This window comes from Zootoca vivipara, chromosome 4 (genome assembly GCF_963506605.1).
Source record: "Zootoca vivipara chromosome 4, rZooViv1.1, whole genome shotgun sequence".
NCBI classification, from domain to species: domain Eukaryota; kingdom Metazoa; phylum Chordata; class Lepidosauria; order Squamata; family Lacertidae; genus Zootoca; species Zootoca vivipara.
The window spans coordinates 48,356,232-48,378,524 of record NC_083279.1 but is presented as its reverse complement, the minus strand read 5'-3'; the positions used below and the strand labels follow the sequence as shown (position 1 = coordinate 48,378,524).

The window sequence follows — 22,293 nt, the reverse complement described above, 5'->3', positions numbered from 1 at the left end:
AAATATTGTCATGTCTTAAATCCCATGGATTTCAGTGGGAATGAAGTGCAATGAAGTTGGGCCTGCAACCAACCCCATGGGTCGAACCCCTCCCCCCTTGCATCTATATAACTTATTTATTCGTTTATTTATTAAAATGTGGATTTGTTAAATATGAACTATATCATGCTTCGAGTGCATCCTATCACCATTTAGCTGGCTATCCTCGGCTGCCACTGCTCTTATAGTCAGCCCTACTCGGGTGGGGTGAGGAAACATCTCTGCAGTGTTTCTGGGTTTTTCTTCCATCTGATGCTCTTCCAGCTCAAGCGCGCAAGATATTTCCTGATCCAGAACCTACTGCACTTACGTTGGGCGGGCCCAACTTTCATCATGCACCCCAAACCTACAAAGAAGGCGGGAGGGGGGTATAAGAAGGTAAAGATGCAGGGATCGGGCCTAAGCCCCTTTGTCCGGCATCGGGCCCCAAGGTGCCTTCTGGGAAGCCTGCCAGCAGGATCCGACCACTTAACTGCCCCTTCCCGCTTTTGTTTCTGCCCAGATTTTACTTTTCAGTTTCATTTCCCCAGATTTCGTCCCAGATTTTACTTTTCAGTTTCATTTCCCCAGATTTCGTCCCAGATTTTACTTTTCAGTTTCATTTCCCCAGATTTCGTCCCGGGGAAGAGGCGGGGCGAGGGATAGAGCCAAATTGCCGGTCGGAGATCCAGAGAAGACGGACTCCGAGTCGCTTCGGTTTCGGTTACTTGGGTGGGGAGCTTGGACGCAACAGCCAGAGATCCGGCGGCGGGACAGATCGCCACCCCAAGATCTCCGTTCCGTAAAGGTAACTTTTCCCCTCGATCCTTTCCGCTCTTTGCTGTTAACCGAGTTATATGCAAAAAAGCTTCCAGGAGAGATTTCGTATTATGCCAGTCCCAAACCAGCCCGTGGGAAGAGGGCGAGCGACGCTGGCTGCGACCCCACCTTCCCTCCCTTCCCTCCTGGAAGAGCCATCAGGCCTCGCTCGATCCTTGGAGGCGCTTCAGCCATTCAGTTTTGATGGGACGAATAAAGGCTTCGTGGGGAGGGAAAGGCCATGTTCTCGGGCTCCTGGCTTGGGGTCGCCGCAGAGCGGGGGGCGGAAGGGCGGCGTTGATTGGCCCCGTTGCGCTTGGCGTTCGCGCCCCAGCCGGCGCTTCCCAAGCGGAAGACGCAGCAGGTGGAAAACGTAACGCTGCTAACTGAGCTCCAGCCAGAAGTCCTGTTGGATACGGGGGTGGGAGGGTTACTCTCTTGGAAGTGAAGTTGGGGTTAAGAAAGGGGGCATGGGATTTTGGTTAGGGGGTGCAGAACCTCAGATTCGTATTGCTTTTTATTGATGGGGGGGAACTGCCCCCCTTGGCTGCGCCCATGGAAGGGGGCTCAGTTTCCCTCAGGAAGGCACGCGGAGCTCCACAAAGCCTGGGTGACGCAGTCGGCTTGTCGTTCTTTCGTGGTCATGTAGTACAAGCCCAGAAGTGATGCTCCGCTCAGGGCTAGTCAGGCTGCCCGGTTCAGAGAGGCGAAGACTGCTGGCGCCGCTTGTGGCAGAAGCGAGTAGCGCTCAGCCTTCTTCTGGCTGAAGCCCTTTTTTCACCTGATATGAACGCTCATTGTAGTTTGGGGCGTTGGCTGGGTCTTGTTTGGAGCTGTGCTAAAAGGTTCCAGGCAGATGCAGAGCTTGATTCCCCCTTGGTGTGGGGAAGACGTGAGGATGGTGTGGGAGAATGCTCCGGAATAGATCATTATCATTCCTGCTGTTGTTGTTACCATTACTATTATTTGTTGGGTTTATATACCACCCCTTCATCAAAAGATCTCAGGCTGATTCACTTTCATGTGGCCTCCAGGCTTTTAAAGGTTCTCTAACCATGTTTTAAAAGTAATAATCTGAGTAATCCTCCTCACAGTTGTGTATAGGACCACAAACTAAATATAAAGCAGGAGATTTGCGATCAGGACCTCCTATGTTTGTTTGCCCCCGCAGCTGCTGTAATGAAAACAAATCAGATTAAAAACTGCAGCTTTGGGAAGGGGGTAAGTCTTTCCCACAGTTCTCTCAGTTAAAATCCCCCCTCTAGCAGAGTTGCCATGTTTATCCCTGTAAGGCAGACTCAGCAGCAGTGTATGTAAAAGTAGGAGAAAGTGGCCGGGGGGGGGAGGGGTATTAAAGCCCCTCCACCAGTGTCATGATCTTGATCTGATTCCCCTCTCCCCCTACACACATGACTGGTTTTCTAGCTAAACATTTGTTTTCTAAAATGTGGGAGAACTTCCTTAGTGTAAGAATGGTACAAGAAAACCTGGGAACATTGCCATTTTATCAAATTTGGCTTACTGTAAATGGAAGCATGCATTACAGACAACAGATAAATGGGATAAAAATCGATTTTTATACAATGTCCAGGAACAACAAAATATATTATACTATTCAGCTGCTTATCTTATGTTACTACAGTTACATCATATGTGTAATGATGTAATCATGCTGTGTTGTTGTTTTTCCAACTTTGAATTAAATGTTGTAGAAATCAGACCATAAGGTAATCATTTGAAACACATGCCAGGACATCTTTTATTTTTCTGCTATGCATGTCAGGAGAATCAGCTTGCACCTTTGTGCCATTGACGTTATGAACATGATACAAAGTGCAAAATATTTACACAGTAGTTGACAAAAAACAGGTGCATGTGTTTATTCCTCAAAAATACTGGAAAATTACAAAAGTTGGAAGAGGATTTTGGCAAGTTACTAAAATAGGGTTGCCTTTTAAATATCAGCTTGTCTAGCAGCTTTCTTTGCGTTACATGGCAGTCTTTTTGCACAACTCTGTTCTTGTGGTTAGAGCAGAATATGAATCAGACACCTCCTGTACCCGTGTCCTTTGTTTCACACACAGTCAGCTGTCAATTATCTAGAAGTCTAGGCCTCATTGATTTCTCTAACTTTTTTTTAAGTATGGGAGAACATCACCACTTAGCACTGAGCAAACTCTTGAGGGAACTGTGTAGGAAACTGAATGAAAATGATGTATTGTATTGAGAAATGACAACAGGGTAGAAGGTAGGAACCTGCCACCTAGTGGACAAAGACTGAATTATTGACATTGCCCTTAAAAACTTACACAAAAGTAGGACAATACAGTGGTACCTCGGGTTACAGACGCTTCAGGTTACATACCCCACTAACCCAGAAATAGTACCTCGGGTTAAGAACTTTGCTTCAGGATGAGAACAGAAAATGCATGGCGACGGCATGAAGGCAGTGGGAGGCCCCATTAGCTAAAGTGGTACCTCAGGTTAAGAACAGTTTCAGGTTAAGAATGGATCTCCAGAACGAATTAAGTTCTTAACCCGAGGTACCACTGTATTTAAATTCAAGTTAAGTTGAGAATAGTGGAGACAAATCATTCTAGTGTATCTTCTGCTTCCTGCTCTCCACAAATGTGTGCATGCCCCATTTTCACCCACCCACATCCACAGTTCCAATCCAGCCCCCATCACTGCTTTGAGCTTTTCTTATTCTTAGCAAAATGTCTAATATCATTTCAGGAAACAATAAAGAAAAGTCCCAGAGAACTAAATGCCCTTTTCCCGGCGTGATACTCCATCTGACCGGCGCGCTCGGAAAATTCGGAACAGACACTCTTCAGATGAGGAGATGGATAACCCAAGGAGAATGCAACAAAATGGGACTATAGGCACCATCCCATCACTGTTGCCAGAAGAAGCTAGACCTATACCACACTTTGCTGCAACAAATGTATTTTTTCCATCAAACAAGGAAGGCTTCGGGTTCAGTCCCATAAAAAAAGAGGATGTGAATCAACTGGGAGAAAAAAACCAACCTAATAAAGTAAGTCTTTTGAGTTAATATGCACCTTGTTAGCACTGAAATCCTGCATTTTAGAGCCAACCTTTTAGTCAAGGTTGTGCATTCTTGACACTAAACAAATCTAGGATTGTATGCCTCAGACATCTAGATTACTGGCCAAGAAAATCTGAAATATTTGGAAAAAAAATTCCTTCAGTAGCGCCTTAAAGACCAACTAAGTTTTTATTTTGGTATGAGCTTTCTCTGAAAGCTCTACTGAAGGAATTTTTTTTTATTTTACTGAAGGAATTTTTTTTATTTTACTTCGATCCAGACCAACACGGCTACCTACCTGTAACCTGAAATATTTGGGTCTGCATAATTACTCTTATTTTCTGAAATTTATCCTGCTGCTTCTCCCTTAAGCCCTGCTTGTAACTACAGTCATACATTGGAAGCCCAAACACCTTACAAGTCAAACATTTTGGCTCCCAAATACCGCAAACCTGGAAGTGAGTGTTCTGGTTTGCGATCATTCTTTTGGAACCTGATCATCTGGTGTGGCCTCCGATTAGCTGCAACAGGAGTTTCTTTGGTTTCAGAATGTTTTGGAAGTCGAATGGACTTCTGGAACAGATTCCGTTCGACTTCCAAAGTACTCAGCCAGCCCTCTGGCTTTGGAGAGTTGATAACAGGTATTGCCCACACACTTTCAAGAGTATAGGCTCCTAGCCATAAGAGCCTGTGTGAGGGTTCAGGGAGCAGATGTTGGAACAGGACCCATTACAAGACAAGTAGGGGAAGGAAGGATGGATGGAGAGGGGAAACCACAAGGGAGGCCACTGTCTGCCTCTCTAGACAGCCAGATGTCTTGAGTGAGAGGGAATCTTTCTCATGGAAAGTAACCTGCCTGGTGTGTTGTCCCTTTCTAGAAGGAGACTGGTTATGAATCAACTACGTTAGTGACGTTTGAGAATGATAAGGAACACAAATGCTGCACATGGTCCTGTTGGAATAAACTTGTAAATGAAACTTACTTGCTTTCTTACTTGTAGAAGAAACTTGTAAATGGCCTTGAACAAGTTGCTAGGCCTGGGGTCGGCAACCCGCGGCTCCTTTACAGCTTTGCTGTGGCTCCGGGGGCGCTGCACTGGCCAGCCTGGCCGGTGCGCGCTCGCCGCCCGGTGCCCTGTCTGCCTCGCGCTCCGGCTTTTCTTGAGCGCGAGGCTAACTGCCGTTCTAAGTGAGAAAGTGTGAGCCAGGCAGCTCTCTGCCCCTGCCTGGCTCACGCAGCCTCTTTAACCCTATCGGGGCTTCCCACTCGCCGGCTCCGAAATGGTGGACTTGCCGAGGCTGGAAGAGTTGGGTGGCGGAGGCACGGATAGCCCAGCCCTGATGGGGTTAAAGAGACACGCTTGCTGGGAAAGAGAAAGGCAGGCGCGGCTGCGAGAAAGGGCAGCCGCTGAAATGGTGTTGTTGCTGCTGCTGCTGCCGCCTCTCCTGCTCGGGAGGTGGAGGTGGGGACGAGCGGGAGAGGTGTGTAAGGGGTGGGGGCTCGTCTCTTTCCTAGGGGGGAAAGAGGGGTAGGAGGGTGGTCGAGTGCTCTTGGTTCGCTTTATTTATGAGTTCTGTGTAGCAGAGGGGAGCTGGCACTGGAATTTTGTGAATCGGTTAAAATCTCAATTTTATATTAATTGTTAAAGTAAAGCCTCCTTGCTGGCTGCTTTTCGTTGATCAGTCCATTGTAACATCAGCGGGTTTGGAATGCACACCTATTGTCTTATCTGATCTCTCCCAATTGAGAGTGTCAATTGAAAGTGTAAACACATAGCACCTTTGAAGTCCAGAGCTGAGAAAGGGGTTTCCTCAGTCTTAGAATGCCATCTCATTCATAAAATGTATAAGGTCCTTTTTCCTGCCCCCTTTTGATGACAGGACGGAGGAAATAACAATTAAATGTTGGGGTGTTTTGACCTTTTGTTTGAATGATAAAAAAGTGGTTTCCTTTAACAAGATCTACCATTTGAAGTGTATTCCACAGGATGCAAGGCTGTTTTCCAATCCAAACCTGATAGTGACTTTTCTCTTTTATTTTCTCTTTCCACCCCTTTCCCCATGCTTCTCTCTCTTTCCCCACACTCCTCCTCCCCCCAAATTCCTTTGAAAGTAATGGAAAGTGGATTAATCTGTTCCAGACGGTCCGTGGAGTACTTAAACTGAAGCGTTCATAAACTGAAGCGAATTTTCCCATTGAAAGTAATGGAAAGTGGATTAATCTGTTCCAGACGGGTCTGCGGAGTACTCAACCTGAAGTGTACTTAACCCGAAACATGGGTGTAATTGGTTCTGGAAGTCTGTTCATAAACTGAAGCGTTCATAAACTGAAGCGAACTTTCCCATTAAAAGTAATGGAAAGTGAATTAATCCGTTCCAGATGGGTCCGCGGCGTTCATAAACCGAAAATTCATAAACCGAGGTGTTCATAAACCGAGGTTCCACTGTATAGTCATACCTCTGAAGTTGAAAGGAATCCGTTCTGGAAGTCCATTCGACTTCCAAAATGTTCAGAAACCAAAGTGTGGCAGAAAGTTCCTGCAGCCAATCAGAAGCTGCAGAAACCCTGTCGGACATTTTACTTCCAAAATAGTTTGCAAACCGGAACACTCACTTCCAAGTTTGTGGCTTTCGGGAGCCAAAACATCCAAGAACTAAGCTGTTCAAAAACCAATGTATGTGAATGACTCGGCATTAGGTCTCTGGCCAAATGGCTAAAAAGAGAGAAAGATGTTGCTTTATTTGCTTTGTTTATTAATGGCCAGTGAAAAGTTTTGTAAATAACAGAGACTCTGAGAAACAGAACCAAATTATGTTTATTCCTGTAATGGGAATTTCACTAAGTGATACCTGGAATGCTGCTGATGCTATAAAGAAGTAAAAGATGCAGAAAAACTTTTCTGTAAAAAGGAACTCCCTGCAGAAAGAAATGAAAACCCAAGAGTAAGATGCAAAAACAAGTGCATAGCTTGGTCTAGAACCAATGCTACTTTTTGTGGGTGTTCAGTCAGTGATCTTTTGATCCAAGCTGCTCCTATGAGTGTCACTCAGTGTTTGATATACAATTCTTAGCTTTACATCTGACCCATGGGCGGTTCTTTTGTTTCTTCATCATGATTTGTTCAAATGAAACAAGCCCCCACTTTAGACATAACTTCAGAGGTTGTGTTTTGTGGTCCCATTTGCGCTAAGGGAGGAACAAAGCAGGAGTTTTCTCCCTATTCAAAGCAAACCATTAACCACAGCTCAGGTGATGTGTGAATAGAGCCACATACGTACTAAAATGGAAGTGAACTGTGTATGTATTTTTAACCAGAAACCAGAAACCACCTTATTCAACCAATACGAAGAGAAGATCCGCCCTTGTATTGACCTCATTGATTCTCTGAGAGCCCTTGGAGTGGAGAAGGACTTGGCATTGCCAGCAATTGCAGTGATTGGCGATCAGAGCTCAGGAAAAAGCTCAGTTCTGGAAGCTCTTTCTGGAGTCGCTCTTCCAAGAGGCAGTGGTGAGAATTCCCCCTGGCTTGTCCTTCTGGGAACCTTTGAGGATGTGCAAGTTCAGAGATTTTTTAACTTTGGTGTTCCTACTTTGTGAGAGGCATCTTTATTTTCTGAAGTTACCTTCTCTTTGGTGTCTTTGCCTGCGTTATTTTAACATCTTGGTGGGTTCGGATACACTTCAAATAAAGCAATGTTACCAGTTAGAAGTCTGTCATTTCTTAGAAACTAAAATTGATTTTAAAAAAGCTTGGTGTAATATTATCAGGGGGGAAATGGCACTGTTCACCTATAAGGTTAAGCGGAAAACATTTTTTAAGATAACCTATCTTTAGCTGCCTACATCTGCAGTATTGCTCAAATTATTTATGGAGGTCCATTTTTAGGAGCTGATTTTACTCTAGAACTAGGTGTCATTTCATCATAATCCATGGGATTCTGCCCGTTTTTAGCAATCTTTAGGAAGTTTCTGTGAATCTTTTAATTCACTTCGGATGTTTCTGTGAATACTTTTAATGAATTGGGTTCTCTTCATGAACAGGTATTGTCACCAGATGTCCCTTAGAACTCAGGCTAAAAAAGCTGCTGCCTGGTGAAAAATGGCATGGGAAAATCAGTTACCTGGAAAAAAATATGGAACTTGCAAATCCTTCAATGGTAGAAATAGAAATAAGAAAAGGTGAGTGTTGTGGTTTCCATTGTAGTCAATCTAACATCCACAATTTCTTTCTTTTTCTTTTTAAAATCTTTTAACGGTTCCGTTAACTATATTAACTATATAATATATTAAGCTATATTAACCTTTCCAGTCTCATAACTTCACTAATTATAAGATACTGATTTTCTAAAGAGTTTTCCTTCCTGCCAAGTTTGGCACTTGTGTTGTATAACAAATGGTAGCCAGAAGATGCTGCCAGTCCTATGAAATGAGTATCTGAAATGTTGATGTTAAACTTTTTTCTTGCTTTCTTCATTCCAGCTCAGAACATAATAGCTGGTGATGGATTGGGCATTAGTGATAAACTAATTAGCCTTGAAATTAGATCTCCAGAAGTTCCAGACTTGACTCTGATTGATCTACCAGGGATTGCAAGAGTGGCTGTAGGTAATCAGCCAGTAAATATTGGAGATCAGGTAAAACGCCAAGTTATCTTGCCCAAGAGAGCTTTCTCCATAAGTGTACTGCATTCTTTACTAGGTTTCTGCTGCTTTCCTGCTGCCTATTGCAAGCTCCCAGTCCTGGTGCTTTCTGCCTACCCTCCTGAACTGGCAGCCCTAGTCCTCTTTCAGCCTTGCATCTTGCCCAGTATAAGATCCTGCCTTGACTCCTGTATTGGCTTCAGCTTGGCCCTAGGCAACTTTCTATCAACCAGTGAAATAACTATACAGCAGCTCTAGCAGCAGTTCTTTGTGTCTTCATTGTATTGCAGATCAAAAAGTTGATTAAAAATTTTATTGATAAACAAGAGACAATAAATTTAGTGGTGATTCCAAGTAATGTTGATATTGCCACAACAGAGGCACTGAAAATGGCCCAGGAGGTGGATCCAAATGGAGAGAGAACACTAGGTAAGGAGGCAAAAGAATTCCCCTTACCTTTGATAATCTTGCACTGTTGAAACAAGAACATGCTTTTCAGATCCCAAAATGTCAGTATTTGAAGGCTGTTGTTGCTTTAAATGGTTCATGGTCACTATTTGTTTAGTCCCTTAAATAGTCTTTATCTCAATAACCCACATGAAAACTTGGAAGGCTTTATATTTCACTTGAGTTTCCTCTCTTCCTCATCATGAAGACAAGCCAGTATGTTTCCGAGCACAATTCAAAGTGTTGGTGCTGACCTTTAAAGCCCTAAACGGCCTCGGTCTAGTATACCTGAAGGAGCATCTCCACCCCCATTGTTCTGCCCGGACCCTGAGATTCAGCGCCGAGGGCCTTGTGGCGGTTCCCTCATTACGAGAAGCCAAGTTGCAGGGAAATAGGCAGAGGGCCTTCTTGGTAGTGGCGCCCACCCTGTGGAACGCCCTCCCATCAGATGTCAAAGAAAAAAACAGCTACCAGATTCTAGAAGACATCTGAAGGCAGGCCTGTTTAGGGAGGCTTTTAATGTTTAAAGGATTATTGTATTTTATTTTTCTGTTGGAAGCTGCCCAGAGTGGCTGGGGAAACCCAGCCAGATGGGCGGGGTATAAATAAATTATTATTATTATTTATTAAAGGTCCCTAATTCTAAAGAGACTTTTGCTGGACTGGCAGGTGGACTTTATTCAGCACTGGCAATGGGACAACATACTTCATCGCACCTGAAAGTTAGCTTGGGGAATTCAGGAGAAGTGGTGGTTCTCCCTGACACCTGCTTCCTGATGCAGCTGTCTCTTCATAATGTTTCAGTTGGCCCTGGTTCAAAGACATAATATTTTGCGTAATTCTACTGCAAGAAAGTATAACTTTTTGTCCTGCATGATGGTTTTTGAGCCCTTGATTTTGCCAATGCAGACAAGATGATTTCTCTGCAAGTGAGAACTTGTATTCAATTATGTGTCGTCTTTGCCATTTTGTATTATGTTGGGGTTTTTCCTAATGTCTTTCCGCATTTCATCCCAAGGGATCATGACAAAACCTGACCTGATGGACAGAGGAACTGAGGGGACAGTTGTGAACATAGTGAGAAACCAAGTCATTCCCTTGAAAAAGGGATATATGATTGTGAAATGTCGTGGGCAGCAAGATATCCATTCCAACATGACCTTGGCCTCTGCAATCAAGGAAGAGAGAGCATTTTTCGAGAAACACAAATGCTTTAGGTACTCATAGACTGGAGAGCGATTTTTAAAAATATAATAGTATAATTACAGTTACTTAAATATTTATCAACCACACTTTTCACAGGAAGCAAAGTAAGATTGTGTAAAACGTAATGCAACACTAATAACATTGGTGAGTTTAACTGCAGTTGTTAGCACCAGATTTTCTAGTAAACATTTTCTTTGTTCCCATACAGTATCCTTCTACAGGAAAAAAAAGCCACAGTCCCCTTACTAGCCGAGAAACTGACAAGTGAGCTTGTGGAACACATTTCCGTAAGTTAGCAAAATGACACTTTAAAAACAAGAACAATGAAACATCAACCCCAAAGTTTCTTTACTCATTACAAGTCCCCCCCTCCCCAGCACTATATACAGTGGAACCTCTACTTACGTATTTAATCCGTTCCGAATGCACATTCGTAAGTAGAAACATTTGTAAGTCGAAATGATGTTTCCCATAGGAATGCATTAGAAACGGATTAATTCGTTCTGGGGCCTTCAAAAAAGGCACTTTAAAGACAAGCAGGAGGCCTGCGAGGGACAGCGAGCGCGGGGCAGCAGGAGGCTGGCTGAGCCCTATGGCAGGTGGCGCCGGCCTGTGGTGGTGGTCGAATCCCCCGAGGCGCAGAAGGCCGGCCTTGCAGCGGCAGCACCGGGCACGGGACAGTGAGGGCCCGATCCCCCGAGGCTGGCCCTTGCAGCAGCAGCGGAGGCGGCGGGGAGAGTGCGATCGCGCGTGCCGCAGCAGCAGCCGATCACGGCCCCAATCCCCCAAGGCCACTCCTTGCAGCGGTGGAGGGGAGAGCGCGATCACGGCCCCGATCCCCGCCCTTGCAGTGGCGGCGGGGAGAGCGCGATCGTGCGCTCAGCAGCGGCGGCGGCTGATTGCGCGAGGCCGGCAGAAGGCCGGCAGAGCAGCTGCGGTGGTGAACGCGGGGCAGCGTAAGTCGAAGAAATTCGTAAGCGCTTGGTCATTTGCCCCCTTCGTAAGTAGAAAAATTCGTATGTAGAGTCGTTCGTAAGTCGAGGTACCACTGTACATCTTTCTTTTATCTTTTTAGAAATCTTTGCCTGCTTTAGAAGAGCAAATAAGCTTTCAGCTCCAAAAAACAAATGCTGAAATGCAGAGATATGGCAAAGGCACGCCAGGATCCGATGGTGAGAGGCAGTATTTTTTAAGAGATGTAAGTACACTGATGAGGACTCGCGCTAAACTTTCCTAGTTTTAATCGTGTTATGCAGACAACACCTGTCAATGTAAGAGTATGTGAGCCTTGGAGGCATCCAGAACCAGTAGCCAATGTAAGATAACCTTAGTCATGAACCTGTCTTTGCTGTAAATCGAAGATGCTTTTTGTCATTTGAGTTTCTGACCTACCTCACTCTGTGTACAGCCCATTTAGCTACTTTTCTGTTCTGCCTACTGGAAAGTTATGTAATGAGTTCATAAGGGGGAGAAAGCTTAGTATAGTTATGTACCAACAAGAACTGAACATAGTTTGTAGCTCTATTCCATGGGTCTGCAAACGATGGCCTGCGGGCCGAATCAAGCCCAACTGCCTTCTAGATCCGGCCCGCGGACGGTCCGGGAATTGCCGCATGGCTCACCAGCACGTGCATTCTTTCCTTCTCCCTCCCTCTCCCTTACACAGTGGGGCTTTTCTCATCAGGGACAGAGCAATCTTGTCCCATGCCGGGCGCCATCAACAGCGGGAGTTGGCTCGCCCACCTCAGCAGGGCAGTGCTGTGAAGGGGGCATGTGGTGCTGACTGCCGGCTGCTGCTGCGTTTTCCTCCTCCTCCCTCTTCCTCAGTCCGCCCTTCCTTCCTTTTCCGCGCCCCTTTTCCATGCCACTTCCTTTGTCGCCACCTGCCTGCCTCCCTCCCATGGCATTCAGGTGAATTGTTGCGGTGGCTATGGCCACTGCTTGCAGGCTGGCGGGCGACTCTGTCTTCTTTGCGGGTGAGCGAAAATTGTTCATTTCCCCCCAATATATATAGTCAAGCCCCCCACAAGGTCTGAGGGACAGTGAACCGGCCCTCTGCTTAAAAAGTTTGCTGACCCGTGCTCTATTCCCACTTACCTGGGAGGAAGCCTGATTGAACTCAGTGGTACTTCCTTCATAATGGATACACATTTGCATTCTTACATACTCTTACATATTCTCAATTATTTTCTGGGATCAATACTTCCAGTGACTACATTCAACTAATCTTAGGCCTCCTTCAGATAACCTGTTTATTAAATAGTCCTGATATGCTTGTGCAAAGCTTACACGGAGGTTAGATAATGTCCAGTCTTCATTGAGCATTCATTCATATTTGTTGGTTGTTTATCCCACACTTTTGGGGCCTGACAATCTGTAGTCAACTAAGACATATGCATTCTTTCTTACATGAGCCATTCAGTTCCAAAATGATTGCATTTCTCATAGCTTTATTGTCACAGGGTGCACGTTGCGACTACTCTAGAGTAACGACGCTGCACGTTCTGGCCTTTTCATGCTTTTATTATGTGCAGTCTATTTACAGTGATAGAGCTATACAGGATACACCCGTCTAGTCCGAACCCGGAACCCTGGAATGGCGCGCTCCGCGTTTTCTTCCAGCATAAGAGTCTGGGCACGCCAAATTGCCTTCCGTGTTTTCTCCTGCGTAATTCCGGAACCGGAGGGGAAAGGGGCCTCCTTTCCCTGTTTTCCTTCTCCCCCTTTCCCCCCTCGCTCTCTTCCTCTCCCACGTGCAGCAGGGGCTCTCCTATGCTGCCAGAGCCCCGTCTCCTCCTTCCTCTTTCCTCACTTGACTCTTTCCCCTCCCCGCTGGAACTACTGCTGGTGGAGGAGCTGCTCCTCAGGATGGGAGGGGGCTCTCTGTACGTTTTGCTCCTTACATTTATGGAGGCAAGTTCTGGAACAAATTTTGGATACTTTTTCAAAAAATTGGATGAATGTGTGCTTGTCTGCTTGGACAGGTTGCCAGGCAATTTGCTTGATCATTTTAACATGGACTTGTTGTCTGAGTTGAATTGAGGTATGCAACATATTTATTTATTTATTTATTTCATAAAATTTATATACTGCTTGATTGTAGGGGGGAAACTCAAATTGGTTTACAAAAAGATAACAAAATAAAATTATTGCTAAAAATATTACACCATAATGAAAAACATTCAGAATGTTAAAGCCACAATAGAATAGACTAAAATAAATTAAAACTAATAAGAGCAGGACTTTCTTAATATTGCTAACATTGCAACAAAAATAACCACTCATTTTCATTGCTGAAAAAATACTTTGTTCAGATTTGGGGGGGGAAAACGCTAATCAAATTGTCTTTATAATCAACAAACCTAACTGCATTTCTTTAAATTGTTTGTTTTCACAGAAAATCCGGTGGTTTAATGCAGATGTTGGAAGCACAGTACAAGGAGAAGAAAGACTGTCTGGAAATGAAGCCAGACTGTTTACCAAAGTTCGTAAAGAATTTCAGAAATGGGGCGAAAAAGTTGCTAGCAGTGGCTTAAAAAGTAAGTACAGAATAGTCTGTGTCTAGAACAGCTCCTGTTTTGATAGCATCACATGTCCCTTCTAAACTGAGTCTCCAGGATTAGAAATGTCTACCTTAAAATAAAAAGGTGTGTGCATTAAAAAAAAAAGCTGTACAAAGAACTTTGTTTTCAGGTAAGTTGTTAAGTCCAGCTTATTCTTGTCTGGAGATTTTATCAACCTTAAATAGAAGGGGCGATGGAGCTACATACATGATTAGGTTTTAGCAGGACACATCCTAAGCTTTTTAAGTTATCAAGCACCTGGGGAAAGCAGTGGAGGGTCTTTGGTTGCTTTTAAACCAACTGCAAGGCTCCTACCGGTAGCTCCATTAGAAACACTTAGAATAGGAAGAAACCTAAACCTGTAATGGAAAATGATGGTGTAAATCAGGGGTGGCCAACTCCCAAGAGACTGTGATCTACTTTCAGAATTAAAATCTGGCAGTGATCTACCCCCGTTTTTTAGGGGTTCTGCTCAAAGTTGTTGAGCTTTTTTTTAGGGAGGAGAGGGGGTGGGTGATATGCAGCCTGCACGGATGGAAGACTGGGGCGTGGGGTGAGGGAGGGAGATGCTGCCTGCACAGATGGAAGACGGGTGTGGGGTGAGGTGGGGGAAATGCTGCCTGCACAGATGGAAAACTGGGGTGTGGGGTAAGGGGGGGGGGAGATGCTGCCTGCACAGATGGAAGACTGGGGTGTGGGGTGAGGGGGGGAGATGCTGCCTGCAGGGATGGAAGTCTGGGGAGTGGGGTGAGGGAGGGATGCTCGGCTTTGACTGAGGACGGAGAAGAGCAACCACCACGTTTTCCATGGCTGCTCTTCACCCACATACACCCACACACCCCCTTCTTTCTTGGTTAAATAAAGGCAACAGCAACCGAGCCCAATGGCAGGGGAAAGTTTGAACAAGGGCAGAAAAAAGTTTGATCAAGTTGCAAAGAGCGGCAATAAACTCCCCCCCCCCCTTTTGCAAACTGTCTCCATGTTTGCATGGGTGTGGGTTGGTCATAAAAGATCGGGTGGGTGTTTCCCCCTCCCCCTCTTTCTTTTCACTCTTTAAGTTCCTAAATAAAGGAGAGACACCATCTCTCTTTCTGACATTTGCATCCACAATCTTTTAAGAAAATAAAGGGGGCAAAAGAGGGTGGTGGGGCAGGGAAATACATCTTTTGACCAGGGGCAGGGGAGAGAGAGACAAACCTTCCCCCTGCTGCTTCTTAGCAATGATTAAGATCGCAGTTTCCTAAGAGACGTCACACATTTTCCTAGGTTCGGACGCACGCGGGGCTCCTTCCTGTACTCGTGTGCGTTTCCTCCTATAATCCATTTAGCCCCAGGCTAAATTTTGGGAAAGGGAGGGGCCACTGGATGCAAAAGCTCTGCTCTTTGTTCCACGGAGCAGCATAAAATGCAGGAAGGAGATGGGGGCGGGGCCAGGTGCTCCTAGGAGCCAACGATCGACTGCAAGCCTCCTGGGGATCTACCGGTCGACCGCGGTCGACGTGTTGGCCAGCCCTGGTGTAAATTAAACAAACCTAACCCTATCCCGATTTCAACGATTTCCCAGGGTGATTTACTGAGTTTTTTGTAAATCCGTGACAGGTTTTGGTGTTGTTGTTTTTTTTAAAAAAAATGTTCTTACTGCAGTTCAAGAATCCCTATTCCATGAGGAGTGGAAATTTGAAAATCAGTATCGTGGCAGAGAGCTTTCTGGATTTATCAATTACAAGACGTTTGAGATTGAGATAAGGGATCATATCACCAGGCTAGAAGAGCCAGCTGTTGACATTCTAACTAGAGTTACAGGCAAGTCCATTTATTAAATTCAGATTTCTGGCTACTGGGACAGTGTACATTGTTTTAAATCATTTTAAATGTTGCAGTTTTACCCGCCATAGGACTTTAGGCTGAAAGGTGGGTAATAAGGAAGATTGATTATACATAACAAAAAAAATATGAAAGGGGTTTTCAAATACTATGTATATATAATAAAAGCACATGCAATGTAAGTGATTTTGCTTGAGCTGTGAAACCTCCAACATTTATATTTTTTTATAAAAGGGCTGTAGGAAAAATGAATGCAATTGTTAATGCTTTGGGTGTGTGCAACATTTTTACCAAAATGCATGTGGGAAAGCAAGAAAAAAAATTTCTACACAGATTCTGATCATTTGGTGTATTCTCTTCCCCCCTCTCCTTTCAGAAATAGTGCGTCAAGGTTTTATGGAGATTGCTAAAAGCCATTTTGAAGATTTTCATTATCTTCATGTGGAAGCCAAGGTAAGAACAACATGGTATGATGCAGATCAAAACTCTCTTGGATGTGTGGAGCAGCTGCCTTTCCTGAGCTTCCCCCATTCATAATCTAACGTGTTTCCCCTTTTTTAAGACACCGTCTTATAACTTTTTTTCCTCAAAAAAACGCAAGGTGTCTTATTTTCAGGGGATGTCTTAATTTTCTATTAGGTTTTTATTACGGTTTTTATTATGGACCCACCCTGGGGAGCAACTTCTTTTAAAAAGAGACAAGGGAAAAAGTGCAAAGGCAGCGGCGAGGGAGGCGCTTTGTGCATGCTCAGAAACCACCCCATCCCGAGCTATAAACCCACCCCGGCTTTCCAATACGCCTTTTCCCCGGCACTGGACTGGCGGGGGGATGGGAAGGGGGTGTCTCTCTGTGCATGCTCAGAGGCAGCCTCGTCCCTGGCACTGCTATGGGAGGGGAGGGCACTCAACCATGACCCAGATCCCGGCCACGACGAGGCGCCGTGCGTTGGCAGCAGACTGAGCCAGAGCCCCTGGCGCAGGCCAGCGTTGAGCCCACTACCGGCCCCACTGAGTGCAGCCACTGTCCCATCGCCCAGCCCGCCTGCCTGCCGCTTCCCTGCCCACAAAAATCTGGCAGCGGGCCATGCAGTCCACGATGCTCCGGCGGGGCGGAAGGGGCCAGCAGCGCTCCCGCCGCCGTTCGTGCCCCGCCACCGCGGAAGGGCCCATGGGCTTCCTGCCGCTGCTCTGCCTTGGGCCATGCGGCCCACAACGTTCCGGCGGCACGGAAGGGGCCAGCAGGGCTTCCGCCGCTGCCCGTCACCCTGGCAGGGCCAGCGGGAGTCCCGTCGCCGCTATGCCTCAGGCCATGTGGCCCACAACATTCCGGTGGTGCAGAAGGGCCAGCGGGCCTCCGGCCGCCGTTCTGCCTTGCCGCTCTGGCTGGGCACTTCGCCCGGTGCTGCTGGACGTTCCGAGCGCTCGGTGCTGCGGAGCACTCCACTTTGCAGCTGCCTGTTCTGGTGGCGGGGTGGCAGGCCTCCTCGGCCGGGCCAGGAAGAGGCCAGGCCGCTGGCTGGGCGCTCCGCACGGCGCTGATGTGCGCTCCGAGCGCTCGGCGCTGCGGAGCTCTCCACTCTGCAGCCGCCTGTTCCGGCAGGTGGCTTGCCGCTGCAGCAGCCAGTTCCAGGCCCCGCTGGCTGGCTGGGGCACTCGGCGGTCTCACTGTACACGGTATGAGAGGTATGTCTTATTTGGGTGTGTGTGTGTGTGTGTGTGTATATATAGCAACTCCTAAAAAATGCTGCCATGGCTTACTTTATGGCTACGTATTAAAAAGGGGGAAACATGGTAAACATGATAATCTAAAAGGAGTGTCCCTGCCTGAAACCATCCTACCATCTGCTGTTAGCCAGCCATGATTACATGTAAAGATGGGCTAAACTATGGTTTCATTTCGGGGGAAATTGTGAATTCTTGGAATTTGCCCCTTTTCTAAAGAAAAAGCAGCTGTGCGGCCCACACCTGAAACATGCTCACTGGGACTTGTCACCAGTTTTCTGCTGAAAATCATCCCCCTCCTTAGCAGTAAACAGTATGGAGGATAGAGTGCATCCCTCACCCAGTGGAAAAGCACATTCTGGGTTGCTCGCTCAATGTGGCTTATTTTTCATCAAAATAAACATGAGCAGATTTTAAAAAGTTATGATAATGTAACATTCAGTTGGCCCTAGGTACTGTCATGGTAGGACAATCCCCATTTGTTTTGTTTCTGCTATTTGTTGCGGTTGGTTTCTCTCTTTTTTTGGATCATGTCTAGAGGTATTGACTTGTATTCTGGCATCATGCTAAACTACAGATCAGTGTGACATGAATGCTCCTCACTACCTCCTCCTTTTGAGCAGCTGGGAGGATGAGTTCATAATATTTCACTTTTCAGCCATTCCCTGTGCTCATAACTTGCTTTACCCATTATTGATACCAGCTAGTGCCCAGTAATGCTTTGTTGGATATGGGCCCTAATTTCTGTGTAATTTGATATCCGCTTCTTGTGATCTGTTGAACCATTGTCCAGCTGTTAGAATAAGTCTGCTATTTTCCTGACTTGTTAATTTCATCTCATTTATCTCACTCTGTCTTGGATCGTGCCATCTTCTGTGCCTCTTGGCTTGTGGCACTCCCTTTTATTCAACTCACTGGACAGGTTGGGATGGGACCAGCAATTCATGATCAGGAGAGATATATTGCTTGCTGCTGTAATGAATAAAGTTGTGCCCTAATTATTATCCACACACTGGTCTAGTCTGTGTCACTCCTTTGGTGCTTGGTGTGTGTCAAAGTTGTGCATATACCACGTTTGCATTTGTTCTTCTGCATCGTTTTCCTTTTAATCTAGCTCTTCTGTTTGTAGAAACTGGATGGGCAGTGCTGGAAAAATTTCACAAGCTGGAGGAGGGGTGGAAGTTTAGTTTTCCACAAGCAGCTAGCAAAAGCAAGAGAACTTGTATGCAATGAAGCAGAGAGTCCCCCTGAAATGGTCAAATGTTAGGCACATAGAAGCTTCCATTTGTTGTAGTCTTTTACACTGGAGGCAAGCTTGCAGAATAAGTGGATTTAGGGAGCTTGAGTGAAATGTGTGGTAAAGGAAGGCAATTTGAGATTAAAGGTCATGGGGAGTACATGTGGGAGTGTTATGTCCAGTATCTCTGTATGGAATAGCCAGGTGTGATTCCTTCTAGGCTACATCACTGGGAATGTCTGTTATTTTTGCCTATCACAGAATAGAATTGAAAGTATTAGAAAGAAACAAGCAAAGGAAGCTGAAGCTGCAGTCAAGATCCATTTTGCAATGGAGCAGACCTTATACTGTCAGGACAATCTCTACCAGTGGTACTTAAAAGCTGTAAAGGAAGCTGCAAAGGAGAAAAAAACCACAGAGACAGCTAAAGAAGGCACTGCAATCGCTGAAACAGCTTTTCATTTGGAGGCATACTTCAAGGTGAGTTACATGGCGTTCCTGAACCTATTTACTCAGAAGTAAGTCCTGTTGAATTTGATGGGGCTTACTCCCAGGTTTGCAGCCTCGGTCACTGATATCATTTGTACCAGTTTGACTGATTATAATTAATAAGAATATTGCATAGTAAATCAGATTGAACTGAGAGTTCATGATCACATTCATTCCAAGATACTCCTGGTTTATTGTGAGCCTCATTTATAAATACATTAAGTCAAAGCCTCCCACAAGGTGTGGGGACCACATGACATCTTCAGTGCTGTGAGGTTACAATGCTAGCCTTCCTTGCCTGGCCCCCATGAGGCTCAGATGCCATTATGGCCACCCAATGTTTTATCTCCAGCAGTGAGTATATTTTGCTCAGTCGCAATTTTTCTCCCCTGCCATTATTCCACACTTATTCCCCCCTCAAGCAAGACAGTGCTGGGTGACTGCCGAAGCCTATCATTCTCTACCACTGCTCATTCAGAAACAGAATTACCCATACGTGGAAGTTAGTAATTGCAGTGCATGCATCTTTTTTTCATTTCAGAGTGCAGCCAATCGTCTCTCTTCCCAAATTCCCCTCATTATCCAGTACTTCATCCTCAAGGAATACGGAGATAAGCTGCAGAATGAAATGCTCCAGCTCCTGCAGGAAAAGGAGAAGTTGAGCCTTCTGATCCAGGAGCGCACAGATGCTGCTGAACAGAGGCAGTTCTTGTCTGACCGCATTGATCGTCTGGCTCAAGCTCGGGACCACTTAGCAAGATTCCTTGGCTAAAAACGTGTGCTGCTGCTGCTTCCGGAAGGCTAGTGCTCTAGGCAGCTATTTGGTAGATTACATCTCTGTTATTAAAAGGTGTGGTTCATCACCAGCAATTCGTGAAGCACCTGCTTACTCGCAAAGAACCCTTCGTGCCCTGCTGTGTCTTACGCATTAAACTTCTCAAGGACAAACTGCCTCACAGCGACTTTGACTTAGATGCCATCAGTTTGAATTGTTCAGGATAATGGAAGGGGGGGGAGCAATATACGTAGTATTTTTTTGGTTTTCAAAAAGGAGTGTGGGTACTCAAAAATTGATAAAATTGGCAGCACAAAAGGGTTGTAATGGGCAGCAAAAAAACAGTGCTGTGTGGCTGAGTACTGTCACCCAAAAAGTTTTTATGCTTGTAAGCTCCATCAGAGGCAGATTTAGATCAGCTCAACCAGTTCCCCATGCAGGGGCCAAGGGACACCTTCCCAAAGCCAGTAAGCGCTGGGGAGGTGGCAGGAGACTGACAAGAGCTGTGGAGTCCTCCCTGCCTCCTTCCCAGAACCCCACCTCTCTTACCCAACTTTGGGAAGGGGGAGCAGTCATATTTTGACCTATTTTTACAAGATTGCCATGCTCTTCATGCAAAGAATAGCTGTGGCAAGCAGGCAATAGAGGTTGTGCCTAATTAATGTGCCTAATTGTTGCCATTGTGCCTCATTAGAAAGTCACATTTCTCTGTGTCTCTTACTTGCTCTGCTTTAGTGCTGATGTTTGCTATTTTAGCTGTGTTTGCAGTTTGCAATTTGGTAGAAGGAATGTTCTGGGCATCATAGTCACAAGACAAGGTAAGATGCTCATACAACAGGATGTCAGGATGTTCTAGTTGGACGGTCGCCAGCAGGATGTCTGATAAGAAAGGGTATTTTTGCTTTATTAACACATACCACAGCACCTTTATATGTGCTTTATATGGATATATAACAGAAATGCTAAGCGTTTGCAAGAAAAAGGAGAAGTAATCTTATAAGGCAGAGGGCCTTCTCGGTGGTGGCTCCCACCCTGTGGAACGCCCTCCCATCAGATGTCAAAGAGAAAAACAGCTACCAGATTTTTAGAAGACACCTGAAGGCAGCCCTGTTTAGGGAGGCTTTTAATGTTTAATAGATTATTTCATTTTTCTGTTGGAAGCCGCCCAGAGTGGCTGGGGAAACCCAGCCAGATGGGTGGGGTATTAATAATAATAATATTAATATTATTATTAGGACAAAGGAAGGGTTGTGTCCAAGCTTATTGGCTTAATTTTGCTTCAGTATATGAATATGTAATGCCTAATGCTGCCTGGAAAGGGTGTATAAATCCAGAGTACTGATGCTCCATGCTCAGCCTTTTGAAATTATTCCACTGTGCCTATTGCCGTCAGCAATAAACTTACTTTCTGTTTTTCCAACGATTGTGTCTGTGATCCTTGAGAAGCCTTCCTGCCATAGGCCTCGGGCCTGAGCCTACATAGCGACTACTTATCACATATCTGCTCCTGTGTGTTGGAGATGGGTGCATTAATTTCTGAGTAGGGGATATCATGCAGTTTTATTGAAATCTGTTATTGTGGCCAAAGTACTTTAATGGGATGCAGCCTTGAAGCTGCTTGTTCATCTGCTAATTATGTGTCCTTTTTTGCTTTTTTGTTTAGGTGCAGGTGTTTTTTCTAAATTTGCCTTGGGGCCAAAAAATATGGGACAGGGAAGATTACTTCGGATGCACTAAGTTGCTGTGGCTTCTGCATGGAAAGTACTGGAAGTGGGTGATGCTTGTGGGTTGCAGTTTATTCTCCATGCAAAGCCAGGTAGGATTTTGGGTGACATCGAACTCTTGCACACACCATTTGGTCAGCTCCATCACCTAAATCAGAAGACGACTAATGATCCTTTGACCCACTCTTGCCTTTCTGGCAGCGGGCACACACTTTTATTTTACCAGTGCTTCTTAAATGATACTGGAATCTGGTGTTCATGTGTAGGGCAGTAGTGTCTCCAGTTGGTTCTATTTTTTTTATTAACGTACAATAAAAGGGGGGGTAAACTACATTTTATGCTTGTTGTCTGGTTCTATCATAATGCTCAAACAGCACCATCAGGAACTCTTGATTTTTTTTCACAGGCTTCAAAACAAGTACCATGTTTAAAATGCTTTTTAAAAAAAGCATTTTAATTTTTCATTCCGCTACAAGCTCTTTTATAGTGGTGATCGCTGCTACAACCTCCTGAAGTATCTTCTGCTGTATTTCCACCCAGCTTGTTCTGATGCTGGAGGTTCCTGTCTTAAGCTTGTGTGTTAAAAACAATGATGCAGGAAAAGTTTTTACCTAGGCAGCCTCTGCCCCTCCAGATGTTTACGACTACAGCTCCTATAATCACCATTCGGCATGCTCTGTGGCTGATAGGAAATATGTAAGGGGGGTCACACTTGCTTAGCCAGAATGTACAATCCTAATTCATGTCATGCTAAAGATCCAAAATAAGATTCCAAG

General features: G+C 45.3%; 1 protein-coding gene across 1 annotated transcript; it reads left to right on the top strand.

Annotated features, from left to right (window-relative positions):
- Nucleotides 1-627: 627 nt before the first annotated feature.
- Nucleotides 628-21,213, top strand: LOC118085300 (interferon-induced GTP-binding protein Mx2-like). Its single transcript, XM_035115817.2, has 14 exons — nucleotides 628-826; nucleotides 3,574-3,877; nucleotides 7,206-7,398; nucleotides 7,932-8,069; nucleotides 8,370-8,524; nucleotides 8,821-8,959; nucleotides 9,996-10,194; nucleotides 10,392-10,470; nucleotides 11,259-11,381; nucleotides 13,581-13,722; nucleotides 15,391-15,549; nucleotides 15,947-16,023; nucleotides 18,791-19,009; nucleotides 19,560-21,213. The coding sequence occupies exons 2-14, from the start codon at nucleotides 3,605-3,607 to the stop codon at nucleotides 19,788-19,790; spliced, it is 2,127 nt and encodes a 708-aa protein (XP_034971708.2). The 5' UTR covers nucleotides 628-826; nucleotides 3,574-3,604; the 3' UTR covers nucleotides 19,791-21,213.
- Nucleotides 21,214-22,293: the final 1,080 nt, after the last annotated feature.